At 47.1% G+C, this 23,406-nt stretch overlaps 1 protein-coding gene across 1 annotated transcript; it reads right to left on the bottom strand.

Annotated features, from left to right (window-relative positions):
• Window positions 1–1,282: 1,282 nt before the first annotated feature.
• On the bottom strand, window positions 1,283–23,235 carry ZSWIM3 (zinc finger SWIM-type containing 3). The gene is made up of 2 exons (XM_003253658.2): window positions 22,836–23,235; window positions 1,283–3,701 (listed from the first exon to the last, which is right to left on the bottom strand). Exons 1-2 carry the CDS (start codon window positions 22,988–22,990, stop codon window positions 1,766–1,768), a joined length of 2,091 nt encoding a protein of 696 aa, XP_003253706.1. The 5' UTR covers window positions 22,991–23,235; the 3' UTR covers window positions 1,283–1,765.
• Window positions 23,236–23,406: the final 171 nt, after the last annotated feature.

A 23,406-nucleotide genomic window follows, 5' to 3' on the forward strand; every position in this document is an offset into this window, starting at 1 on the left:
CTTGGCATTCTCTAGCCCGACCCCCTCCAGTATTCTACAGAATGGTGCCATGACTTATTTAGGGTCCTACTACACTAGTGCAAGGGCCTACTGACTGGTCTCTTGTCCTCAGTTCCCTTGAAGATGGCAGACTTAGAAAGCTGGGTGTTTACCAGGCCTTGGAGGATTAAGATTACCAACTAGCAACATCGAATCAGTGTTGGTACTTACGCATCGAAAATGTTATTGGGCCGGGTGTGGTAGGTCACCCCTTTAATCCCAGCACTTTGGGAGGCTGAGGCAGGTGGATTGCCTGAGATCAGGAGTTCAAGACCAGCCCGACCAACATGGTGAAACCCCATCTCTAAATACAAAAAATTAGGCGGGTGTGGTGGCACATGCTTATAATCCCAGCTACTCGGGAGGCTGAGGCAGAATCGCTTGAACCCAGGAGGCAGAGGTTGCAGTGAGCCGAGATTCTGCCATTGCACTCTAGCCTGGGCAACAAGTAACAAGAGCGAAACTCCATCTCAAAAAAAAAAAAAAAAAAAAAAGGTGCTTATGTAAACCTAGAGGGGAAATTTGGGATTAGAACAGGCCAACATGCTAATTTTTAAAGAAGAAACTGAGGTCAAAGAAATTGCCCACAGTTCCCCAGCAAGTTGCTGGCAGTCAAGTCTAAGATTCAGGTTTTTCCCCCACACCCTCCAGTCTATTTGGCCTCTTCCCACTAGAATATAAGGAAACCTGAAATCAACCTTGAAGGCTTGGTTGTAGGAAGGGGGCAAAGTAAGACGCAGATTGCCAAATCCTTGAATGTGAGGCATCAGGTTCTATTTGGCTCCACAACCCCATTAGGTTGCTAATACTCAATTTTTTTTCTTTTTTTTTGTTGTTGTTGTTGTTTTTTGCTTGAGACAGAGTCTCACTCTGTCACCCAGGCTGGAGTGCGGTGGCGTGACCTAGGCTCACTGCAACCTCTGCCTCCCGGGTTCAAGTGATTCTCCTGTCTCAGCCTCCCAAGAAGCTGGGATTACAGGTGTGCCACCATGCCTGGCTAATTTTTGTATTTTTAGTTGAACAGGGTTTCGCCATGTTGGCCAGGCTGGTCTCGAACTCTTGACCTCAGATGATCCACCCGCCTCGACATCCCAAAGTGCTGGGATTACGAGCGTGAGCCACTGCGCCCGGCCTCAATTTTCTTTAAAATTAATAAATCCACCTAGAGCACCCACTTCCTAACTGTAAAGTCAAGTCCTATTGCTATGCAATTCCTCTTCCTTCCCTGATCAAGGAGAACACATTTCCCTTGTTTATTTAATTTTATTAAAAACAACTTTAATATGAATAAAAAGTTACAAATAAGATTCTTCATAAAGAGCAGCAACAGCCAAAGATCATCCTCATTCCCTTTGTCCCCGAAAACAGGCCCTTTTACCAGACCAATTTTGTCTTACCCTATCCTGAGGCAGGGATTCATCTTTGCAGGGCAAATAAGATCTGATCTCAGGGGCTGGGGGAGGAAGAGGGTGACCTTGCAGCACGGAGATAACTTTGGCCTTGAACAACGACTGAGGCTCCCAAGGAATGCCAAAAGTAGGGCTGAAAAGGGGCAGATTGAAAGGACTGTCACACAGTGGAGTTCCTTTCCTCTCTACTGTAACAATATTCCTAGCCCTACCTAGGAAGACATTGGCTAAAATGCTGACCCCTAGTATGTCCTGCTCACTTTAAACTCTCACACTTCCAAGAAGTGTTTGTGGTCCAATGCTTCAGCTAAAGTGCTTCAATAATGCATCACAGCTGTAGCAGGAAGGAATCCCTCCCCTTCTTCTTGCTTTCCCCAGAGGAAAGGGAGGCAGCCCACGTCCTTAAAGTCTCCTGGCTGCTGAAGGAACTCAGATGGCTGGGAGGGGCCGGCCCAGATATCCACAATCTTGCGCAGGGTGGAGTAGCGTTCCTCCAGCTCTGGCCCCTCGGTCTGCATGAGCAGGTTTGCTAACTCTCTGCTTAGGTCCTGAATCATGTCATTCCGTCCTTGCTTCTCAGGCTGGCCTGTGTTTGGGACCACGCCACAATCCTGGAGCTCCCCACTGGGCCCAAGGAGGTGCTGGTACTTCTTCTGCCATCGGCGGCACACCATGGCTTCACCAACCGGCTGCTGGCTGGTGTGCAGCAGAGCCAAAATGTGTCGGCATGGCAGGTGGTACCATTGTTGAAAGGAACAGCTGCAGCTACAGCCATCTTTGCTAACCTGGTGAGAGTCCTCTAGCAGCTGAACATCCACTGAAGAGCCAGCCATGTCCACCAGGTGGGTGGAGTTCTGTACCACCTCCCACTCATTGTGGCACAGCTTGTAGGCTAGTTCAGAGCCACTCTGGTGCAAGGTGTCCAGCATGCCAACCTGCGAGGGCGGCACCTGTGACTGCTGCTGTACCTGTACCTGCTGTGGGTCTGGCTTGGTCTCTTCTACAGGGAGGCTGGTAAGGCTCTCTCCACAGATTTGAAAAGCCTTCTTGGACTTCAGCGGCATGCTTGCCGGCCGAGCTCTCTTTAGCTTGGGAGGAGCTGTGGGCAAGTTCTTCAAGCCTTTGGTGTTAAAGAAGTCTATGTAATCCACAAAGCAGAGGATGCAGTCCAGCAGGGACTGCTGTTCCCGAAAGAGGCTTGACACCTTGCTGGTGACAATGTCTAGGCTGTCCATGTAGGTGTTACACGCAAGCAGGCCCTTCCTAACATGCATGTACCACAGCAGTTCACAGGTGAACCAGTGGGCCTGCAGGAAGTTGAAGAGATCCTCATCCAGTAGGGCCTGGGACATCTTGCAGAGATTTTTCAGGCTGGCTTCGGAAGTGACAAACACAGCCTCCCGCAGGGCTTCCTTCATGAGCCTTTTAAAGGACGGATTTGCTGAACTACGATGCAACTTCTTCTCCAAGAGTCGGGTTGTGTGGTAGATGGAAAGGAGGATGCGGGCAGCAGGAAAGATCTCCTGCAGGATAGCTCGGTGATGGAAGGAAGGGTCCACAAAGACCACCTTGACCTTGGGCCAATCGGAGTTGAACTCTGTGAAGATGCCCAGCATCTTGGCCACAGAGGTGGCTGTCTCCGCCTTGAGCACAGCAAAGTGCACCACTCGACTTTCTCGTTCCTTATTCTCCACCAAGAAAGCATAGAGGATGTGGCCCTGGGTGTTCTCCACCCGGTGTAGCAAGAGATTCTCTGGGAAGCGGATGAACAGGTCGCTCATCTTACTGCTCTGGAAGCTGAGCCGGTCCAGGTGTTGGCTATCACCCACACTGAAGGAAGCCATGGAACCCTCATCTACCTTAAGAAAGTTCTTCATCACTTTTGCTATCTTGGCCAGGTCAGAAGGAGTGATGCCTTCCTGCTCTGGCTTTGAGGACACTTGTACCTTATCTAGGCAAAACAATGGCTCAACCAGGGACTTCTCGGCAGTGTCAAGGTCTTTTTTGGTTGTGGGCTGCACAGGCTGGAGTCTCTGCAGGCACATTGTCTTTTGAGATTTGCCAGTGGTGTCTCCTCCAGGACTAGCCACTTTAGAGTCACCATGTATGTGCTGTGTGTTTAGTTCACTGATAAATAGTCTATCTAGTCTCTCGTTGTACCTTAGGAGCAAGTACGCTGGGCACATGTCTGCCTCTCGCGTTCTCTTCCTGTTTGACTGGGTCCGAATGCAGACAAATTTCACCTGCACGTACCTAGGGAAAGTAGAGGTGACAATGAGAAAGGTGCTGACCACCCCCCACCCCTTATAAAGATAAGACACCCCTTATAAAGATAAGACCCTGAAGGAGGCTGGGTACAGTGGCTCATGCCTATAACCCCAGCACTTTGGGAGGCCGAGGCGGGAGGATCATTTGAGCCCAGGAGTTTGAGACCAGCCTGGGCAACATGGCAAGATTTAAAAATCAGCCAGGTGTGGTGGTGTGTTCCTGTGGTCCCAGCTATTCAGGAGGCAGAGAAGGGAGGATCGCTTGAGCCTGGGAGGTTAAGGCTGCAGTAAGCCATGTTCATGCCACTGCACTCCAGCCTGGGCAACAGAGTGAGACCCTGTCTCAAAAAAACAAACGGCTGGGCGCGGTGGCTCAGGCCTGTAATCCCAGAACTTTGGGAGGCCGAGATGGGCACATCACCAGAGGTCTGGAGTTCAAGACCAGCCTGACCACCAACATGGAGAAACCCCGACTCTACTAAAAATACAAAATTAGCCAGGCATGGTGGTGCATGCCTGTAGTCCCAGATACTCAGGAGGCTGAGGCAGGAGAATCGCTTGAACCCGGGAGATGGAGGTTGCGGTGAGCCAAGATCGCGCCATTGCACTCCAGCCTGGGCAACAAGAGCAAACTTCCGTCTCAAAACGAAAAAACAAAAAACAAACAAACAGAAAAAACCCCGTAGGGTCAAGTGTAGTGGTTCTCAACTGTGGTCTCAACTACTCGGGAGGCTGAAGCTGGAGGATTGCTTGAGCTCAGGAGTTTGAGGCTGCAGTTAGCTCTGATTTGTGCCACTGTACTCTAGCCTAAGCAACAGACCAAGAGTCTATCTCTTTTGTTTTTTTAAAAAAGAAAAGGATTTATATATTAATAGAATTAAGGAAGGCCAGGCATGGTGGCTCACGCCTGTAATCCCCGCACTTTGGGAGGCCAAGGAGGGCAGATCACAAGGTCAGGAGTTTGAGACTAGCCTGGCCAACATAGTGAAACCCTGTCTCTGTTAAAAATACAAAAAATTAGCCAGGTGTGGTGGCAGGCACCTGTAATCCCAGCTACTCGGGAGGCTGTGGCAGGAGAATCGCTTGAACCTGGGAGGCAGAGGTTGCAGGCCGAGATCACACTATTGTACTCCAGCCCGGGCAACAGTGCAAGACCCTGTCTCAAAAACAAACAAACAAACAAACAAACAAATAGAATTAAGGAAAGAAGGAAGGCTGGGCGCTGTAGCTTACACCTGTAATCCCAGTACTTTGGGAGGCCAAGGTGGGAGGACTGCTTGAGATCAGGCTGGGCAACACAGCAAGAGACTGTCTCTAACTAAAAAAAATTTTTGGCCAGGCGTGGTGGCTCACTCCTGTAATCCCACCACTTTGGGAGGCCAAGACGGGCGGATCACGAGGTCAGGAGATTGAGACCATCCTGGCTAACATACTGAAACCCCGTCTCTACTAAAAATACAAAAAATCAGCTGGGCGTGGTGGCAGGTGCCTGTAGTCCCAGCTACTTGGGAGGCTGAGGCAGGACAACGGCGTGAACCCAGGAGGCGGAGCTTGCTTGCAGTGAGCCGAGATCGCGCCACCGCACTCCAGCCTGGGTGACAGTGACACTCTGTCTAAAAAAAAAAAAAAAAAAAAAAAAAAAAAAAGTTAAAATTAAAACTCCCCAAATCAGGGCACGTGTTCTCAGGATCTCCTGAGGGTTGTGTTGTGGGGAAAAAAACAATAACAACAACAACAACAAAATCCCCATGAACCAAGAAGAGATTTACATTAACTCTCCAGTCCCAAAGTACTCAGCTCTTTCTTTAAGAGCCTCTCCAACTCCAGCTCCCTTCATATTGCTCTACTGCACTTCTAAGCCCCCACTCCATTCTCTCTTGGTTGCCATTTGCAGCTGCCAACAATTCACCCTGAGGCAGGACAAGAGGGCAAATAGACAAAGAGCAGCAGCAGAGTGCTTAGCTGGTTACTCTCCTGTTTAAAATGTCCCCATTGTTTGTCTTTTGGGAACTACTGCTGTCTCTTCCTTCTCCGATAGCAAAGATAAAAGTGAGGCTCCAAGGACATTGGACTAGATCAGTGGTTCTCAACTGAACTTTTCAGGGCCTTTTGGGGCTAGGGAATGAATGTTTGGTCCTCCTTTTGAAGAGACAAGATTACTGCTCATCTTGCTTTTTGAGACAGTCTCACTCTGTCACCCAGGCTGGAGTGCAGTAGTGTAATCTCGGCTCACTGTAACCTCCACCTCCAAGGTTCAAGCGATTCTCCTGCCTCAGCCTCTCAGGTAGCTGGGACGACAGGCGTGCAACAGTGCACCTGGCTAATTTTTGTATTTGCAGTAGAGTCAGTGTTTCACCATGTTGGCCAGGCTGGTCTCGAACCCAACCTCAAGTGATGCACCCGCCTCAGCCTCCCAAAGTGCCGAGATTACAGGCGTGAGCCACCACGCTCAGCCTCTTTCTTTTTTGAGACAAGGTCTCACTGTTGCCCAGGTTGGTGTCGAACTTCTGGCTTGAGCAATCCTCCCACCTTACCCTCCCAAGTAGCTGGGATTACAGGCATGAGCCACTGCATCTGGCTTCTGCTCATGTTTCATTTGAAGAAAAATGTCCACATCCTATGAAAATTTGATAACCACGGGGCTAGATGATATTTAGGGTCTCTTCCAGCTTTGTCATTCTAGGCTTAAAGTGATGATTCAAAAGACAGGGCAGTTAAATTGAGTATCTGTTCTTATCTCTATTCAACCAGTTTCAAGGTCCAAATCAGGTGTCACCGTCTTAGAAAGCCTTTGTGGATGCCCCCAAGCCACAGTAATTGCTCCTGCCTCTGAATTAATAGCATTTATCTATAAGGCTTAGCACATTCTCTGGGTAGCACTATATCTAATGGCTAAAGAGAGGGGACACTGGAGGCTGACTGGATTTGAATACTGGCTCTACTACTCATAAGCTGTTCAAACTTAGGCAAGTCAATCACCTCTTTGTATACAGTTTCCTCATCATAAAATGAGATAATCTCATTACGGTTGTTATTAAGATTAAATGAGCCACAGGCAAAATATTTAGTCCAAAGCCTGATTCAGCCTTTTGTTTACGCTAAATACAAGTTAGCTGTTATTATTACAGGTTTTATGCCTTGTGACATTTTCTTAGATGTTTATCCAAGTGCCTTTCTAATTGGATGGGGATGTCCTCAAGTGTCAGGACTATTATTCCTCATGGTAGTCCAAGCCTCTAACACAATGCTGCGCCTTCAGCAGATGCTTGTTTTTGTTGTTTTGTTTTTGTTTTTGTTTTTTTGAGATGGAGTTTCACTCTTGTTGCCCAGGCTGGAATGCAATGGCTCGATCTCGACTCACTGCAACCTTCGCCTCCTGGGTTCAAGTGATTCTCCTGCATCAGCCTCCCGAGTAGCTGGGATTATAGGCGTGCGCCACCATGCCCGGCTAATTTTGTATTTTTAGTAGAGATGGGGTTTCACCATGTTGGCCAGGCTGGTCTTGGAACTCCTGACCTCAGATGATCCGCCCACCTCGGCCTCCCAAAGTGCTGGGATTACAGGCGTGAGCCACTTCACCCGGCCCAGCAGATGCTTATGGATGATGTACTGGACGAATGGATCATGGACCACCAATGGGTGGGACGGGTCACACCCCTCCCTCCTCAGGGAGTGCCCCAGCCCAAAGACCAGGGGAAGGGAAAAAAATTTCACCCCCTGGCCTGACATGGCATAGCCTAGAAGCCCCACCTGCACTTTTCCAAATACTCTAATCCAGCTGGTCCAGTTTGCTCATCCTGTGGGGCAAGCTTGGGAAAACAGGATGTGTGAGTCTCACAGTAACAGGGTGGAGGGGCTTGGGGCTAAGAGTGTCTGTACCTATTGCGTGCACAGTGTGGGGGTGGTGCCATCTCTAGCTCTGGGCCAGGAAGGGCTGGAGCAGTCCAGTAGTATAGCGAGGCCAGTGAGGGGTGACCACTGTGTGGTCTCCGCTTGTCTCTCCAGCCTTGTTTTCATCACCTTGTTTTTTGTGTCCTAGAAAGACAAAATGCCTACAACTTTGTGTGTTCAACATGCTCTGTCTCACCTTTGTGCATGTTTGTCCCTTTGTCTGGAATGCCCTTCCTACCTTCCCTCCTTGCAAAGCTTGCTCATCCTTCAGGACTACATGCACCCATCATCTTTTCTAGGAAGCCTTCCTCAAGCCCTTAGTTGGGTACTACTCTTCTGCTGACTCGACATCTTAGCCTAACTCCAGCTCATCAAGTTATATTGACTTTATGTGTACTTCGTGAACATTGGTTGAGCTATTCCAAAGAAAGGTACTAGTGAGTGCCCACCACAAAGCTCCTTGTACCATTCCTGGCTCCATTTATGTCTGCCCCTCCCAGGGCGGGAACCTGGATATTCTTTTTGATTCTTCTTTCTCACCTACATCCAATATGTTAACAAGTCTTTTAGTTCTCCCCTACCACTGCTACATGTATTGAGGATTTATTACATATCCGGCTACATTAAGCCCCCAATGTGCATCATTTTACAGTAGGAAAAGGATTCTATTATCATCTACATTTTATAGATGGGAGAACAAGCTTAAAGAGGTTCTCAAGGATGAGAATCTGGGATTTAATCCTCCAGCTAAGACCTGGGGACATGGGATTTGTACTGCTTGCTTGTCTGCAGTCTGACTAGTTAACCATTATGCTGCCTGTCTTCCTTCAAAATATTTATCCTTTCTCTGAATTACCACTTTTACCCTCCTCATCTTGACTCCCAACACATTGGATAGGTTCAAAACTTCCTTAAGGATCTCTAAACATACTGCTTTTTTTTTCCTTTTTTTTTTTTTTTTTTTTTTGAGACAGATATTCATTCTGTTGCCCAGGCTAGAGTGCAGTGGTGTGATCTTGACTCACTGCAACCTCCGCCTCCTGGGTTCAAGCAATTCTTCTGCCTCAGCCTCCCAAGAGCTGGGATTACAGGTGCCTGCCACCATGCCTGGCTATTTTTTTCTTTTTTAGTAGAGATGGGGTTTCACTCCTGTGTAATCTCTCCCCTGAGTAGACTTTGAGAGTAGAGACTCTGTAGCCTTTTGAACAACTTGTACAGTATTTGGTACATAGAATTCAGTAAATGTTTGAAATTAAACAAATGACTTGTCCAAAGTTATAGTTAGTAAGAGTAATAGTGCTAGGACTAGGAGCCACGTCTTCTAAGAAAATTCTATCCCAGTGATCTTCCTATTATACTACTTATGTCATAGGAAGAATTTTTTATGCCTCAGTCATTCATTTGACATTCATAGAGCACCTATTATGTGCCAGACACTGGAAACACCATTGGCTCCTTTACCTCTGTAGTTACAGTAGAAAAACACAAACATCTGCAGAGTAGATTGGAAGGAAGCAAGACTGGTTGACCCCCTCCAGATCCTGGTTAAGTGCTGTTAGATATAAGCACTAAAGAAGATTCAGGAAAGTATAAAATCTTGTCCCCATCTTGAAGGGAGTTTACGCCTTTACCAGGGAGACAGTAAGTACAGATGAATATACCTATAGTGCTCAATGAATTCTTGCAAAAGATTTCTGTGCTTCAATACATGTTATATCTCAATAGAAGATTAAGGGAAACAGAAAAAAAATAACTTCGACCTAGCACTCATTAAGTTTGGAATTCATGATGCAAACAACAGCTTGCATCATGACTTCCAGTAGCTGGGCGCCATGGCTCACACCTGTAATCCTAGCATTTTGGGAGGCTGAGGTAGGTGGATCACTTGAGGCCAAGAGTTCGTGACCACCCTGGGCAACATGGAGAAACTCCATCTCTACTAAAAATACAAAAAATTAGCCGGGCATGCTGGTGCACACCTGTAATCCCAGCTACTTGGGTGGCTGGGGCAGAAGAATCACTTGAACCCAGGAGGCAGAGGTTGCAGTGAGTCAAGATCGTGCCACTGCACTCCAGCCTGGGTGACAGAGTGAGACTCTGTCTCAAAAAAGTAAAAAAAAAAAAAAAAAAAAAATTCCACTTAGCTATGTGACCTTGGACAAGTCACTTCACTTCCTCTAGGCCTCCAATTTCTTATCTCTCTATATATGGAAATAATAATATGAATAATCAGTACCACTTAAAGTGAATTAATTTAAAAAGCTATAACAGGAATTGTTGGTTGCCAACTCAACATCCTTTGTCCCTTCTTTTCTATTTTCTTCAGTTGTCATTCCTCCCCCACGTCGCTATGTGCTTCAGGGCTAATCTAAGCCAATTAAGGTAACTGTATTAGGAATGGGCGTGGATATTGGCCCAATTAGGGACAAAGAAACATGATAGGAAATTGGCAGGAAACCAAGGAAGGCTTTTTTTTTTTTTGAGACGGAGTCTCCCTCTGTCACCCAGGTTGGAGTGCACTGGCATGGTCTTGGCTCACTGCAACCTCCGCCTCCCGGGTTCAAGCGATTCTCCTGCCTCAGCCTCCCGAGTAGCTGGGACTACAGGCACGCTACCATGCCCGGCTAATTTTTGTATTTTTAGTAGAGACGGGGTTTTACCATGTTGGTCAGGCTGGTCTCAAACTCCTGACCTCGTGATCTGCCTGCCTCAGCCTCCCAAAGTGCTAGGATTACAGCCACCACGCTCGGCCTTTTTTTTTTTTTTTTTTTTTTTTTTTTTGAGACTGAGTCTTGCTCTGTTGCCCAGGCTGGAGTGCAGTGACAAGATCTCGACTCACTGCAACCTCTGCTTCCTGGGTTCCAGCGATTCTCCTGGCTTAGCCTCTGGAGTAGCTGGGATTACAGGTGCCCTCCACCACGCCTGGCTAATTTTTGTAGTTTTGGTAGAGACGGAGGGGTTTCACCATGGTGGCTAGGCTGGTCTTGAACTCCTGACCTCGTGATCCACCCACCTCGGCCTCCCAAAGCACTGGGATTACAGGTGTGAGCCATCACGCCCGGCAAGGAAGGCTTTTTCTTCTGGATGTGACTCCTGCATTTGTGCCACGTGGGGAACCTTCCTAAGGACAAAGCTGAGACCTGAACATGGCAGAGTGGAAAAATGCAGAGTCCAGGCCGCTGAGACAACGACCTTTGGAGGCCCACCTCTGGGCTTCTAAGTATCTGCAATAAGCCATTTTGAGTCAGGGTTTTCAGCTAATTGCAGCCAAAAACAAACCCAGACACATTTCTTTTTTTTTTTTTTCTTTTGAGACGGAGTTTCGCTCTTATTGCCCAGTCTGGAGTGCAGTGGCATGATCTCACCTCACTGCAACCCCTGCCTCCCAGATTCAAGTGATTCTCTCCTGCCTCAGCCTCCCGAGTAGCTGGGATTACAGGCGCCCACCATCATGCCTGGCTAATGTTTTGTATTTTTAGTAGTAACAGGGTTTCACCATGTGGCCAGGCTAGTTTCGAACTCCGGGCCTCAAGCAATCCACTCGTCTTGGCCTCCCAAAGTGCTAGGATTATAGGCATGAGCCACTGCGCCCGGCCACCCAGAAACATTTCATAGGGAATAGTGATAAACAAGATCTGGGTGGAACTTTACCTTTAAAAATGAGACTAAAATTATAAAGTTAGTATTATATTTAGCAGGGCCAGGCGCAGTGGCTCACGCCTGTAATCCCAGCACTTTGGGAGGCAGAGGCAGGTGGATCACCTGAGGCCAGGAGTTCAAGACCAGCCTGACCAACATGGTGAAACCTTGTCTCTACTAAAAATACAAAAATTAGCTCGGCCTGGTGGCTTGTGCCTGTAATCCTAGCTACTCGAGAAGCTGAGGCAGGAGAATTGCTTGCAGCAGGAGGTGGAGGGTGCAGTGAGCTGAGATCGTGCCACTTCACTCTAGCCTGGGTGACAAAACAAGACCCCGTCTCAAAAAATAATAATAATAATTATTATTATTATATTTAGCAAAAGTAGGTTATAATGGCAGCTATATGTCAATTCTCAGAATAATCAAAGAATGACTTAAAGCAACTATTCTTTTCCTAGTATAGTTTTCCCAAACACTAGGCCAGGTGCAGTGGTTCACGCCTGTAATCCCAACACTTTGGGAGACCGAGGCGGGTGGATCACCTGAGGTCAGGAGTTCAAGACCAGCCTGGCCAAGATGGTGAAACCCCGTCTCTACTAAAAATACAAAAATTAGCCAGGTGCGGTGGTGCATGCCTGTAATCCCAGCTACTCAGGAGGCTGAGGCTGCAGTGAGCCAAGATCGCAACACTGCGCTCCAGCCTGGACAAGAGAGCAAGACTCTATCTCAAAAAAAAAAAAAAAAAAAATCCCAAACACTACAGTTACTTCATTTCCTGTCTCACTTTTGCGACATACAAAAGATGGTTTTCCAGAATATTCCTTAGCTTTACTAAGTTTCCCAAGGGCTTAATTTTTCCTAGGCAAATCCTCTACTTTTCAAGTTTTTATCATCTCATCATCCTTGTTGATGTCCCTTCTTCCTTTGTTAACTGGTGTAAGGCTGAAGGTTTTCTGTCATCACTTTCAGGGATTTCGCCTAGTCCTACAACTTTTGAGAGATGTGCCATTTCAGTCTGCAGTCAGTTTTATTTACATTTGCATTATCTTGATGCTTAATGTATCTCTTCATCAGCCAGAAATTGACTACCAAACATGTTAATGGGACTCGCAGGGATAAGCAGAGGGATGGTTAAGTAGTGACTAATTTTATAAGTAGTTTGTTAGCAAGATTTTTGTGTGATGACTTTTGCTTTTCTATATAGCCTTGTAACTATGGATACATGGATAATGAAAACTCTGATAACAAGGGTCCTGCCAAAGGTGTGGTAGGATTGAGACAATTCTTGTAAAGTTCCTAGCAGAGAAGGAATGAGCTCCAACAAAGCATTTACAAATGGTGGCTGTTAACCTGAACAGCAATGGAGAGGGACAGCCAAGTACTTCATAGTTTAAGAAACATCAATCCCTCAAATGGCATAACAACAAGAAAAACTACCGTCATAAAAATATGAGAGGGGAAACTGGGCATAAAGTCACAGACTCTTCCCAGTTGATAGCGATGCTTCAAGAAAAATGAAAGTGGAGGCCACAGTTTAGATATACTCCAAGGCCAACTGCCCATAGCCACATAGCCAGAATTTAAGATATCCTGATTCCCTGAAATGCTAGCTCCAATCAATCATAAACAGAACACAAAGCTTTACATCCTTGTCAGCATGATTCAGTAAAATTAAAGGAATCAGCTACAGACAAAACAGTTTGAACAGCTCTACTGGCTGTAAACAGAAATGTTAATGTATAACAGCCAATCACAAAAAAGGTCAAAATCCTTCCTTAGGCTTTATTAACACTGCCCTCATTACAGTGACTGGAGCATCTTACCAATCTCCAACTGTTCTTTTGTGTGCATAATAAAAATTTTTCTGGCCGGGCGCGGTGGCTCATGCCTATAATCCCAGAACTTTGGGAGGCTGAGGTGGGTGGATCACTTGAAGTCAGGAGTTCAAGACCAGCCTGGCCAACACGGTGAAACCCTGTCTCTACTAAAACTACAAAAATTAGCTGGCGTGGTGGCAAGCACCTGTAATCCCAGCTACTTAGGAGGCTGAGGCAGGAGAATTGCTTGAACTCGGGAGGCAGAAGTTGCAGTGAGCAGAGATAGCGTCACTGCACTCCAGCCTGGGCGACAAGAGTGAGACTCTGTCTCAAAAAAAAAAAAAAAAAAAAAAAAAATTTCTAACTTGATCTGATTTTATTTTTTTGACATGAACTTTTGGTCATTTAGTGGTAATTCCCAGAGCATGTATCTTTGACTCTCTTTCAAATAACTACCACTTTCTATTACATACTATAGTTACAGCTTCAGCCAACATTTACTGAGCACTGTTTTAGCTGCTACAAGCATTTTCCTTTCCTTTTCTTCTTTCTCTCTTTTTTTGAGACAGGGTCTCTGTTGCTCAGGTAGGAGTGCAGTGGTGCAAACATGGCTCACTGTAGCTTCAAACTCCTGGGCTCAAGTGATCCTCTGGCTTCAGCCTCCTGAGTAGCTGGGACCACAAGAGCATGTCACCATGACCAGTTAATTTATTTTTTGTAGAAACGGGGTCTCGCCATGTTGCCCAGGCTGGTCTTGAACTTCTGGGCTCAAGCAATCCTCCCACCTTGGTCTCCCAAGTGTTGGGATTACAGGCATGAGCCACTGCCCCTAGCCTGAATTTTCTTAATCATCCCCACACCCTTCTCATTTTGTAAAGGATGAAACTGTGCCCAAGGTCAAGGGGGGTCTCTTTTTTTTTTTTTTTTTTTTGAGACGGAGTCTTGCTCTGTCACCCAGGCTGGAGTGCAGTGGCACGATCTCAGCTCACTGCAAGCTCCGCCTCCCAGGTTGACGCCATTCTCCTGCCTCAGCCTCCCGCGTAGCTGGGACTACAGGCGCCCGCCATCACGCTCGGCTAATTTTTTGTATTTTTAGTAGAGATGGGGTTTCACCATGTTAGCCAGGATGGTCTCGATATCCTGACCTTGTGATCCGCCCGCCTCAGCCTCCCAAAGTGCTGGGATTACAGGCTTGAGCCACCGCACCTGGCCAAGGGGGTTCTCTTTTACTCCAGAGCTCTTCCTTTTAACCGTTAGGCCAGCTTTTCTAGAAAAAGGATTCCCAATGACCTTTACATCTGCCATAGCCACCCATATAATATTTGCACTAAATATTTTCAATTTTCTTTTTGAGATGGAGTCTCGCTCTGTCACCCAGACTGGAGTGCAGTGGTGCGATCTCAGCTCACTGCAACCTCTGCCAGGTTCAAGTGATCCTCCTGCCTCAGCCCCCTGAGTAGCTGGGATTATAGGTGCCCACCACCACACCTGGCTAATTTGTGTATTTTTAGTAGAGACGGTTTCACCATGTTGGCCAGGTTGGTCTTGAACTCCTGGGCTCAAGCAATCCTCCCACTTTGGCCTCCCAAGTGCTGGGATTACAGGCATAAGCCACTGCCCCCTAGCCTGAATTTTTTTTTTTTTTGAGACAGAGTCTCACTCTGTCGCCCAGGCTGAAGTGCAATGACGTGATCTTGGCTCACTGCAACCTCCGCCTCCCGGGTTCCAGCGATTCTCCTGCCTCAGCCTCCCGAGTAGCTGGGATTACAGGCGCCTGCCACCACACCCAGCTAATTGTTGTATTTTTAGTAGAGACGGGGTTTTACCGTGTTAGCTAGGATGGTCTCGACCTCCTGACCTCCACCAGCCTTGGCCTCCCGAAGTGCTGGGATTACAAGCATGAGCCACCACACCCGGCCCTGAATTTTCTTAATCATTGCCACACCCTTCTCATTTTGTAAACGATGAAACTATGTCAAGAGGTTAAGTTTTACCCAAGGTCAAGGGCAAAGGCAGTCTCTTTCACTCCAGACCTCTTCCTTTTAACCGTTAGGCCAGCTTTTCCAGAAAAAGAATTGCTTTTCCAGAAAAAGAATTGCCAATCACCTTTACATCTGCCATAGCCACCCATATAATATTTGCACTATTATTTTCTTCTTATTTTTTGAAATGCAGTCTCACTCTGTCACCCAGGCTGGAGTACAGTGGCACGATCTTGGCTCACTGCAAGCTCCACCTCCCGGGTTCACGCCATTCTCCTGCCTCAGCCTCGAGTAGCTGGGACTACAGGTGCCTGCCACCAGGCCTGGATAATTTTTTTTTTTTTTGAGACAGAGTTTTGCTCTTGTTGCCTAGGCTGGAGTGCAACAGCATGATCTTGGCTCACTGCAACCTCTAGCTCCCAGGTTCAAGCAATTCTCCTGCCTCAGCCTCCCAAGTAGCTGGGATTGCAGGTGTGAGCCACCACACCCGGCTATTCTTTGCATTTTTAGTAGAGATGGGGTTTCGCCATGTTGGCCAGGCTGGTCTTGAACTCCTGACCTCAAGTGATCCGCCCGCCTCGGCCTCCCAAATTGCTGGGATTACAGGGGTAAGCCACTGCGCCCGGCTACATGCCTGGATAATTTTTTTGTATTTTTAGTAGAGACGGGGTTTCTCTGTGTTAGCCAGGATGGTCTTGATCTCCTGACCTCATGATCCACCCGCCTCAGCCTCCCAAAGTGCTGGGATTACAGGTGTGAGCCACCGCGCCCAGCCCTGCACTATTATTTTCAAAACTTTTTTTGAGATGGAGTCTCACTCTGTCACCCAGGCTGGAGTGCAGTGGCGTGATCTCAGCTCACTGCAGCCTCCACCTCTCGGGTTCAAGGGATCCTTCTGCCTCAGCCCCCGAGTAGCTGGGATTATAGATGCCCATCACCGCGCCTGGCTAATTTATGTATTTTTAGTAGAGTTGGTTTCACCATGTCGGGCAGGCTGGTCTCAAACTCCCGACTTCAAGTGATCCGCCCGCCTCGGCCTCCCCAAGTGTTGGGATTATAGGCGTGAGCAACATCCAGCTGTAAATGGTTTTCTTTAAATTAGTTCACTTGCTTTGCTTTGCTTATCAAGGAACTTCATGTCTACATATTCACATAAGTATTAATATCATCTCACCTGACCACCCAGTAATATGTGTATTTGGCTGCAGAAACATGTACTAAATTACCTCCTAAAAACATTTCCCCCACCAACCCTCCAGTCCCCCAAGACACCCACGTATCACTCAAAAAGCCCAAGACAGTGAGCTCTGCACAGAGCCAGTGTGCAATAAATGATCCAAGAATGTCCTTTATAACATCACAACCAGCAGTCAACTTGTTTCTGCTAAAGACCTGTGCTGCTCATGAATTCACCGCCTCCTAAGCTATCTCAGTCCGCTATTGTCCTCAGGTGTGGAGCCTACAATTTCCTCATCTTTGTACTCTAGCTCATCTTTGTACTCCTGGCCCACAGTAAACACTTAGCCTCTTACTACAAGTTTGTTGAGGGAAAAATGGACAAGTGACATTAGAAGACTATTAGAGCCCAGTGGCTAAGTACAACAATTAAGAGCTCTGTCAGTAAATAGGCTGGGTCTAATCTTGTTATTTTTGTTGTTGTTCTGAGACAGAGTCTCGCTCTGCTGCTCAGGCTGCAGTGCAGTGGTGCCATCTCAGCTCACTGCAGCCTCCTCTTCCTGGGTTAAAGTGATTCTCCTGCCTCAGCCTCCTGAGTAGCTGGGATTACAGGCACATAACACCACGCCTGGCTAATTTTTTTATTTTTAGTAGAGAAAGGCACTGTTGTAAGCACTTTACATGTATTAACTAATTTAATGGGAACAGCAAAATGTGCCTCTGACAAGGTTATTCAGAGAACCAGGTCAGGTAATAAAGGTGAATGTGCTTTGTAAAGTATCTGCAAAATCTCAGGGCTGATAGTTTTTTCTGAGCAAGAGCCTGCATTGGTTTAAGGTGTCAACCAGCACTCCTACCCTGTTCCTGACAACCAGAATAAGTGTCACCACACCCCTCCACAGGGCACCCTGGGTTTTTCCTTTGGAGCTCTACTACCACTTTAAGGAAATTATTGTTTCTGTGATTATAGATTAGTATTTGTCTCCACAAGAGCAGAGATTCAATTTATATTTTTCAACAACGTATCTCCAGACACCAGCATGGAGTAACTTTTTAGTCAACAATTGCCAAAAAAAAAAAAAAAAAAAAAAAACAAGGAAATCGACAAAAGTCAAATCAAACTGCCCATACAGTGGCATAATTTCCAAGATATATTGGTAAGTGAGAAGAGCCAGGTACAGCAGGTACAGAAGGCTATGTCTAAATAGCATGCTGCCACTTGTGTTAAAACAACAAAAAGATGGCCGGGCGCGGTGGCTCACGCCTGTAATCCCAGCACTTTGGGAGGCAGAGGCAGGCGGATCACGAGGTCAGGAGATCGAGACCATCCTGGCTAACACAGTGAAACCCCGTCTCTACTAAAAATACAAAAAATTAGCCGGGCGTGGTGGCGGGCGCCTGTAGTCCCAGCTACTCCAGAGGCTGAGGCAGGAGAATGGTGTGAACCTGGGAGGCGGAGCTTGCAGTGAGCCGAGATTGCGCCACTGCACTCCAGCCTGGGCGACAGAGCGAGACTCTGTCTCCAAAAGAAGAAAAAAAAAAAAAAAAAAAGTTTGTTCAGCCTCAGTATCTCTCAGGAAGGTAACGCTGATTGCCTCTACATAATAATGCAGTGGGCCAGGCACAGTGGTTCATGCCTGTAATCCTAGCACTTTGCAGGCCGAGGAGGGAGGATCACTTAAGCCTAGGAGTTCAATATCAGTTTAGGCAACATAGTGAGACCTTGCCTCTACAAAAATAAAAATAAATAAATACATAGGCTGGGCGTGGCAGCTCACAGCTGTAATTGCAGCCCTTTTGAAGGCTGAGATGGGTGTACAACTTGAGGTCAGGAGTTCAACACCAGCTTAGCCAACATGGCAAAACCCCGTCTCTACTAAAAACACAACAATTAGCCAGGCGTGGTGGTGCATGCCTGTAGTCTCAGCTCCTTGGGAGGCTGAGACAGGAGAATCACTTGAACCCGGGAGGCAGAGGTTGCAGTGAGCCAAGATCGCACCACTGTACTCCAGCCTGGGTGACAGAGCAAGACTCCATCTCAAAATAAGTAAGTAAATAAATAAAAATGAAATAAATAAATAGATAAAAAAGATAATGCAGACTGGGCACGGTGGCTCACACCTGTAATCCCAGCAGGGGAGGCTGAGGCGGGCAGATCATGGGGTCAGGAGATCGAGACCATCCTGGCAAACATGGTGAAACCCCATCTCTACTAAAAATACAAAAATTAGCTGGGTGGGGTGGTGCGTGCCTGTAATCTCAGCTACTTGGGAGGCTGAGGCAGGAGAATCGCTTGAACCAGGGAGTCAAAGGTTGCGGGGAGCCAAGATCATGCCACTGCACTCCAGCCTGGCGACAGAAACTCCATCTCTCAAAAAAAAAAAAAAAAAAAAAACCCCAAAAAAACACAAAAGCTAATGCAGTGGAGGTGACCCTTTTAGTCCCTTCTGTACTGTTTGAAAAAATTTTTAATTATGTTAACCACTCAAAAACACTTTTTATTTATTTATTTAGAGACAGAGTCTCGCTGTGTCGCCCAGGCTGGAGTGTAGTGGCATGATCTCAACTCACTGCAACCTCCGCCTCCTGGGTTCAAGTGATTGAATTGTGCCTGGCCCAAAAACACTTTTAAAATTGTTCACCTTCAAAAACAAAAACAGGTCCAGCATGGTGGTTCACATCTGTAATCCCAACACTTTGGGAGGCTGAGGCAGGAGGACAGCTTGAGGCTAGGAGTTCAAGACCAGCCTGGGCAACATGGCAAGACCCTGTCTCCACACAAAAAATTAAAAAAAAAAAATTAGCCTGGCATGGGGGTACATGCCTGTAGTCCTAGCTACTTAGGAGGCTGAGGTAGTAAGATTACTTGAGGCCAGGATTTCAAGGTTACAGTGAACTATGATCCTCCCACTGTACTCTAGCCTGGGCAACAGAGCGAGACCTTGTCTCCTAAAACAAACAAAACAAACCCCAACCCACCAACCTGCTTATCAACCCTCCAATTTCCTTTCCTGTTGCTCCATCATAAATCCTTCCTTCTAGCTAAGCAGGTCTCCTCATGGCTTTTGTGTGTGCGTGCAAACATACATACATTCATCACTGCTTGCTTTTTTTTTTTTTTTTTTTTTTAGAGACAGGATCTTACTCTGTTGTTGCCCAGGCTAAAATGTAGTGTGCAGTGGTGTGATCATAGCTCACTGCAACCTCCGACTCCTGAGGTCAAGCAATCCTCCTGCCGCAGCCTCCAGAGTAGCTGGTACTACAGGTACACACCACTATGCCTGGCTACTTTTTGTATTTTTTGTAGAGACGAGGTTTGGCATGTTGCCCAGGCTGGTCTAGAACACCTGGCCTCAAGCCATCTGCCTGCCTCAGCCTACCAAAGTGCTGGAATTATAGGTGTGAGCTGCCACGCCTGGCCCCTAATTTTAAATTTTGTTTTGTGGAGACAGGGATCTCATTTTGTTGCCCAGGCTGGTCTCGAACTCTTGATTTCAAGCAATCTCCCTGTCTCAGCCTCCCAAAGTATTAGGATTACAAGTGTGAGCCACTGTGCCCAGCCCATCACTGTTTTCTAATAGAAGCACATCATGTTTATGTCTGTACTGACTCACACCATTTTTCCCTCCAGGATATTAATCTTCTTGTGGCAGGCAGAATGGTCCCTTGAAGATGTCCTTGTCCTAATCCTAGAATCTGTGAATATGTTAGGTTACATGGCAAAGGAGAATTAAGGTTGCAGATAGAATTAAGGTTGCTATCAGCTGACTTGAAAATAGGGAAATTATCTGGGATTATCTGGGTGGGCCCAATATAATCACAAGGATCCTTAAAAGTAGAAGAGGGAGGCAGAAGAGGGAGTCAGAGACGTGATGACAGAAGCAAGGTCAGAGTGATGTGATGACTCAACCTGCTACTGCCGTCTTTGAAGATGGAGGAAGGGGGCCATGACCCAAGGTGTGTTGGGCAGCCTCTAGGAGGTGGAAAAGGAAAGGAAATGGATTCTTTTTTTTTTTTTTTTTTTTTGAGACGGAGTCTCGCTCTGTCGCCGAGGCTGGAGTGCAATGGCGCGATCTTGGCTCGCTGCAACCTCCACCTCCTGGGTGCAAGCAATTCTCCTGCCTCAGCCTCCCGAGTAGCTGGGATTACAGGCATGTGCCACCTCGCCTAGCTAATTTTTGTATTTTTAGTAGAGACGGGGTTTCACCATGTTGGCCAGGCTGGTCTTGAACTGCTGACCTCAAGTGATCTGCCCACCTTGGCCTCCCAAAGTGCTGGGATTACAGGCATCAGCCGCCGTACCCGGCAGGAAATGGATTCTTCCCCAGGGACTCCAGAAAGAAATACAGCCCTGCAGACATCTTGATTTAGCCTGGTAAGACCTGTGCCTGACTTCTAACCTAAATAACTCTAAGATAATAAATCTGTGTTGCTTTGCACCACTAAACTTGTGGTAATTCGCTAGAGGGGCAAAGGGAAAACCAATACACCGTCTGACAGCTCTCCATCTTTGGGGGCCCAGCTCAAGCCTCCCTTTCACTCTTACGTCTCTAGCTCGCAGTGATTTTTCTCTTCTGAGTTCCTGCAGCACCTATTTCCCTGAATCACATGGTTAGTACTTGATAACTCACTCATTCAATAATTACTTAATGCCTGCTATGGGCCACACCTTGCGATAGACACCGGAGATGGTCTTCCTGAAGGGTGTTTAGGGGCAACTGTATTTTTTTTTTTTTTTTTTTTGTATTCCTCTCATTGCTTAGCAAAGTCCTACCCACAAAGGACAAGGTCCAAACACCTCACAATGGTCCCTAAAGACCCTTAGACTGCAAATGACTTCATCTCCTGCCAAACATGGTATCCCTCACTGTTACTCTAACATGCCAACCTTCTTTCATGTATCTTTGTCTTTGCTCCTGCAGGTCCTTCTGCACAGCAACTTCTGGTCAAATGCCTCCATGGTACTCAGTAATTAACCACAGATCTACTCTAGCACTCTACATTCATTCACAGCCCAGGGAAACCATCAATTCCAGTGTGAAGACTTTCCCCACCTCCCAGGCATTTGTTATTTCTTTCTCTGTACATTTCTTCTTCTTTTTTTTTTTTCCCCACATTCCTTTTAAAGCATTTATCACATACCAGTTTGCTTGAGTTCAAGTTTATCCTAGTTTTCTGGGGATAGTTTGAACACATTCATCTTTATGTCATCTATACCCAGCATAGCACTAGACTTCAGAACAGTGGAAAGAATATAGCCTGGCTCTCTAATTGAGGAGCTTTGGTTGAGCATCTCAATCCAAGTCTCAAACTCGGATATGGTTTAACTCTGAGTTGGCTCGCATGCTCTGAGTTAAAATTCGAACTGATATTCAATTTTTTTAAATGGGAAAATCCACGTAAAGTGTGGATTTCTGACAACTCTTGCCCAAAATTCTGGCAGCACTAGATCTTTATTTTCATATGGCGGCCATCAGCTGGAGCTGATTAGATGGCATCTACTCTCCATTTTGCCCATTTCACACTTCTGTTGTCCCTAGCACAAAGACCTGGTGTTGGTTGCTATTTCATCATTCTTTTTCTTAAAGTAAAATTCAAAGTTAAAACTTTCTCACACTGGGCTGTTTCACCTAATCCCTAAAGGCATCTGAGTTTTCAACTCCTGTCTTAACCTCTAAGCCTGACTTCTCACCTGTCAAATCTTCTCATCTGTCAAACGGAAAAAAATAACATTTATCTGTAATTCTGAAAAAAAGCCCTGCAGGGTAAAGCATGCATAGAGAACACTGCCTGGCACATGGAAAGTGTTTGAAAACGGTTAATATAAGGAGCTCAAAAACCATTTACAAAATGAACGAATAGACCAGGCACAATGGCTCATGCCTGTAATCCTAACACTTTGAGACGCCGAAAGATCGCTTAGTCCAGGAGTCTGGGAACAGCCTGGCCAACATAACAAGACCTAGTCAGTACAAAATCAACAATAATTAGCCAGGCATGGTGGCGTGCACCTCTAGTTCCAACTACTTGAGAGGCTGAGGTGGGAGGATCGCTTGATCCCAGCAGTTGAAGGCTCAGTGAGCTGATTGTGCCACTGCACTCCAGCCTAAGGGACAGAGTGAGACCCTGTTTCAACAAACATATAAGAACTAAAAACTTAATGAATGAACGAACGAACATTCAAATGACCATGTGACTGTTTTGTAAAGAGGAGACTGATGAAGGAAATTATCGCCAAGGTGTTTTTATCCGTTTATGAAAGCCATACTTTGTATTTGGGTTGCTGCAGCTGCTCAAAACAATGGGAGAAACTGCAGTTATAAATTCCAGAAAAGCCTGTGAATGGAGCGAAAGTGAAGTGGGTGGTCAAAAACCGATGGCCGTGGAGGCTTAGCTCTCTTCACAAGGCACACAGCAGGTGCTCAATGAGTGCCTGTTGAATGAATGGCCACGCAGCCCAATGCGTGCCTATGCACCCCTCCTCCTCCACGCAGCCCTCCGGAGGTCCAGCCTCCTCCCCACCCTCTTGCCCCGCCCCTCCCCACCCCACCCCACCCCACCCCGCCCCGCTCCACCCCACCCCGCCCCGCTCCACCCCACCCCGCCCGCCCTTACAGGATGTCCTCGCGGATGGAGGTGCCATGGTTGAGGTTGTGGAAGCGGACGGAGACGCAGTCCCTGAGAATGAAGGAGCACCTGTTCTCCCTTTTGTAGGCGCTGAAGCACTCCTTGAAGTCCTCATAGGTCTTGAAGCAGCTGCCCAGCTCCATGGCCGCCCCCAAAGCCCACACTAGGGGCTGGTCCCAGCCCGGGCCCAATATCACACCAGGGGTCAAAGGTCACACTATGAGGGTTTATAGGCAGGCGTGGGCCCAGAATGCCTTAAGGGTCCGCCCCAACTGGGTGGCCTATTCTGGAACTCAGGGAGGAGCCCTAGGCCTCACCGGGATACAAGAGGAAGGGGCTGTATTTGCTATCTGACAGGGGAAATGACACTCAGTCCATATTATCCAGTCCCGAGGTTCCGCCCCCTCAGCGACATATCCAGTCACACACAGGATTCGCAGATTGGCATTCATTTTCTCCAATTGCTGGAGAAAGAGGGCCACAGCCACCAGTGGACTGACAGGAGTCCTGACCAATCATAACCTAGACTCCGCCTTCCCGGGGTCTGCAGGAGACTTCC

This window comes from Nomascus leucogenys, chromosome 13 (genome assembly GCF_006542625.1).
Source record: "Nomascus leucogenys isolate Asia chromosome 13, Asia_NLE_v1, whole genome shotgun sequence".
Lineage (NCBI taxonomy): Eukaryota > Metazoa > Chordata > Mammalia > Primates > Hylobatidae > Nomascus > Nomascus leucogenys.

Bases quoted from the DNA above. Each gene is read 5' to 3' on its own strand.
- ZSWIM3 (XM_003253658.2), bottom strand. From the start codon at position 22,990: ATGGAGCTGGGCAGCTGCTTCAAGACCTATGAGGACTTCAAGGAGTGC. The intron at 3,702-22,835 runs GTAAGGGCGGGC...TACTTTCCCTAG, and splicing joins TCCATCCGCGAGGACATCCT to GTACGTGCAGGTGAAATTTG.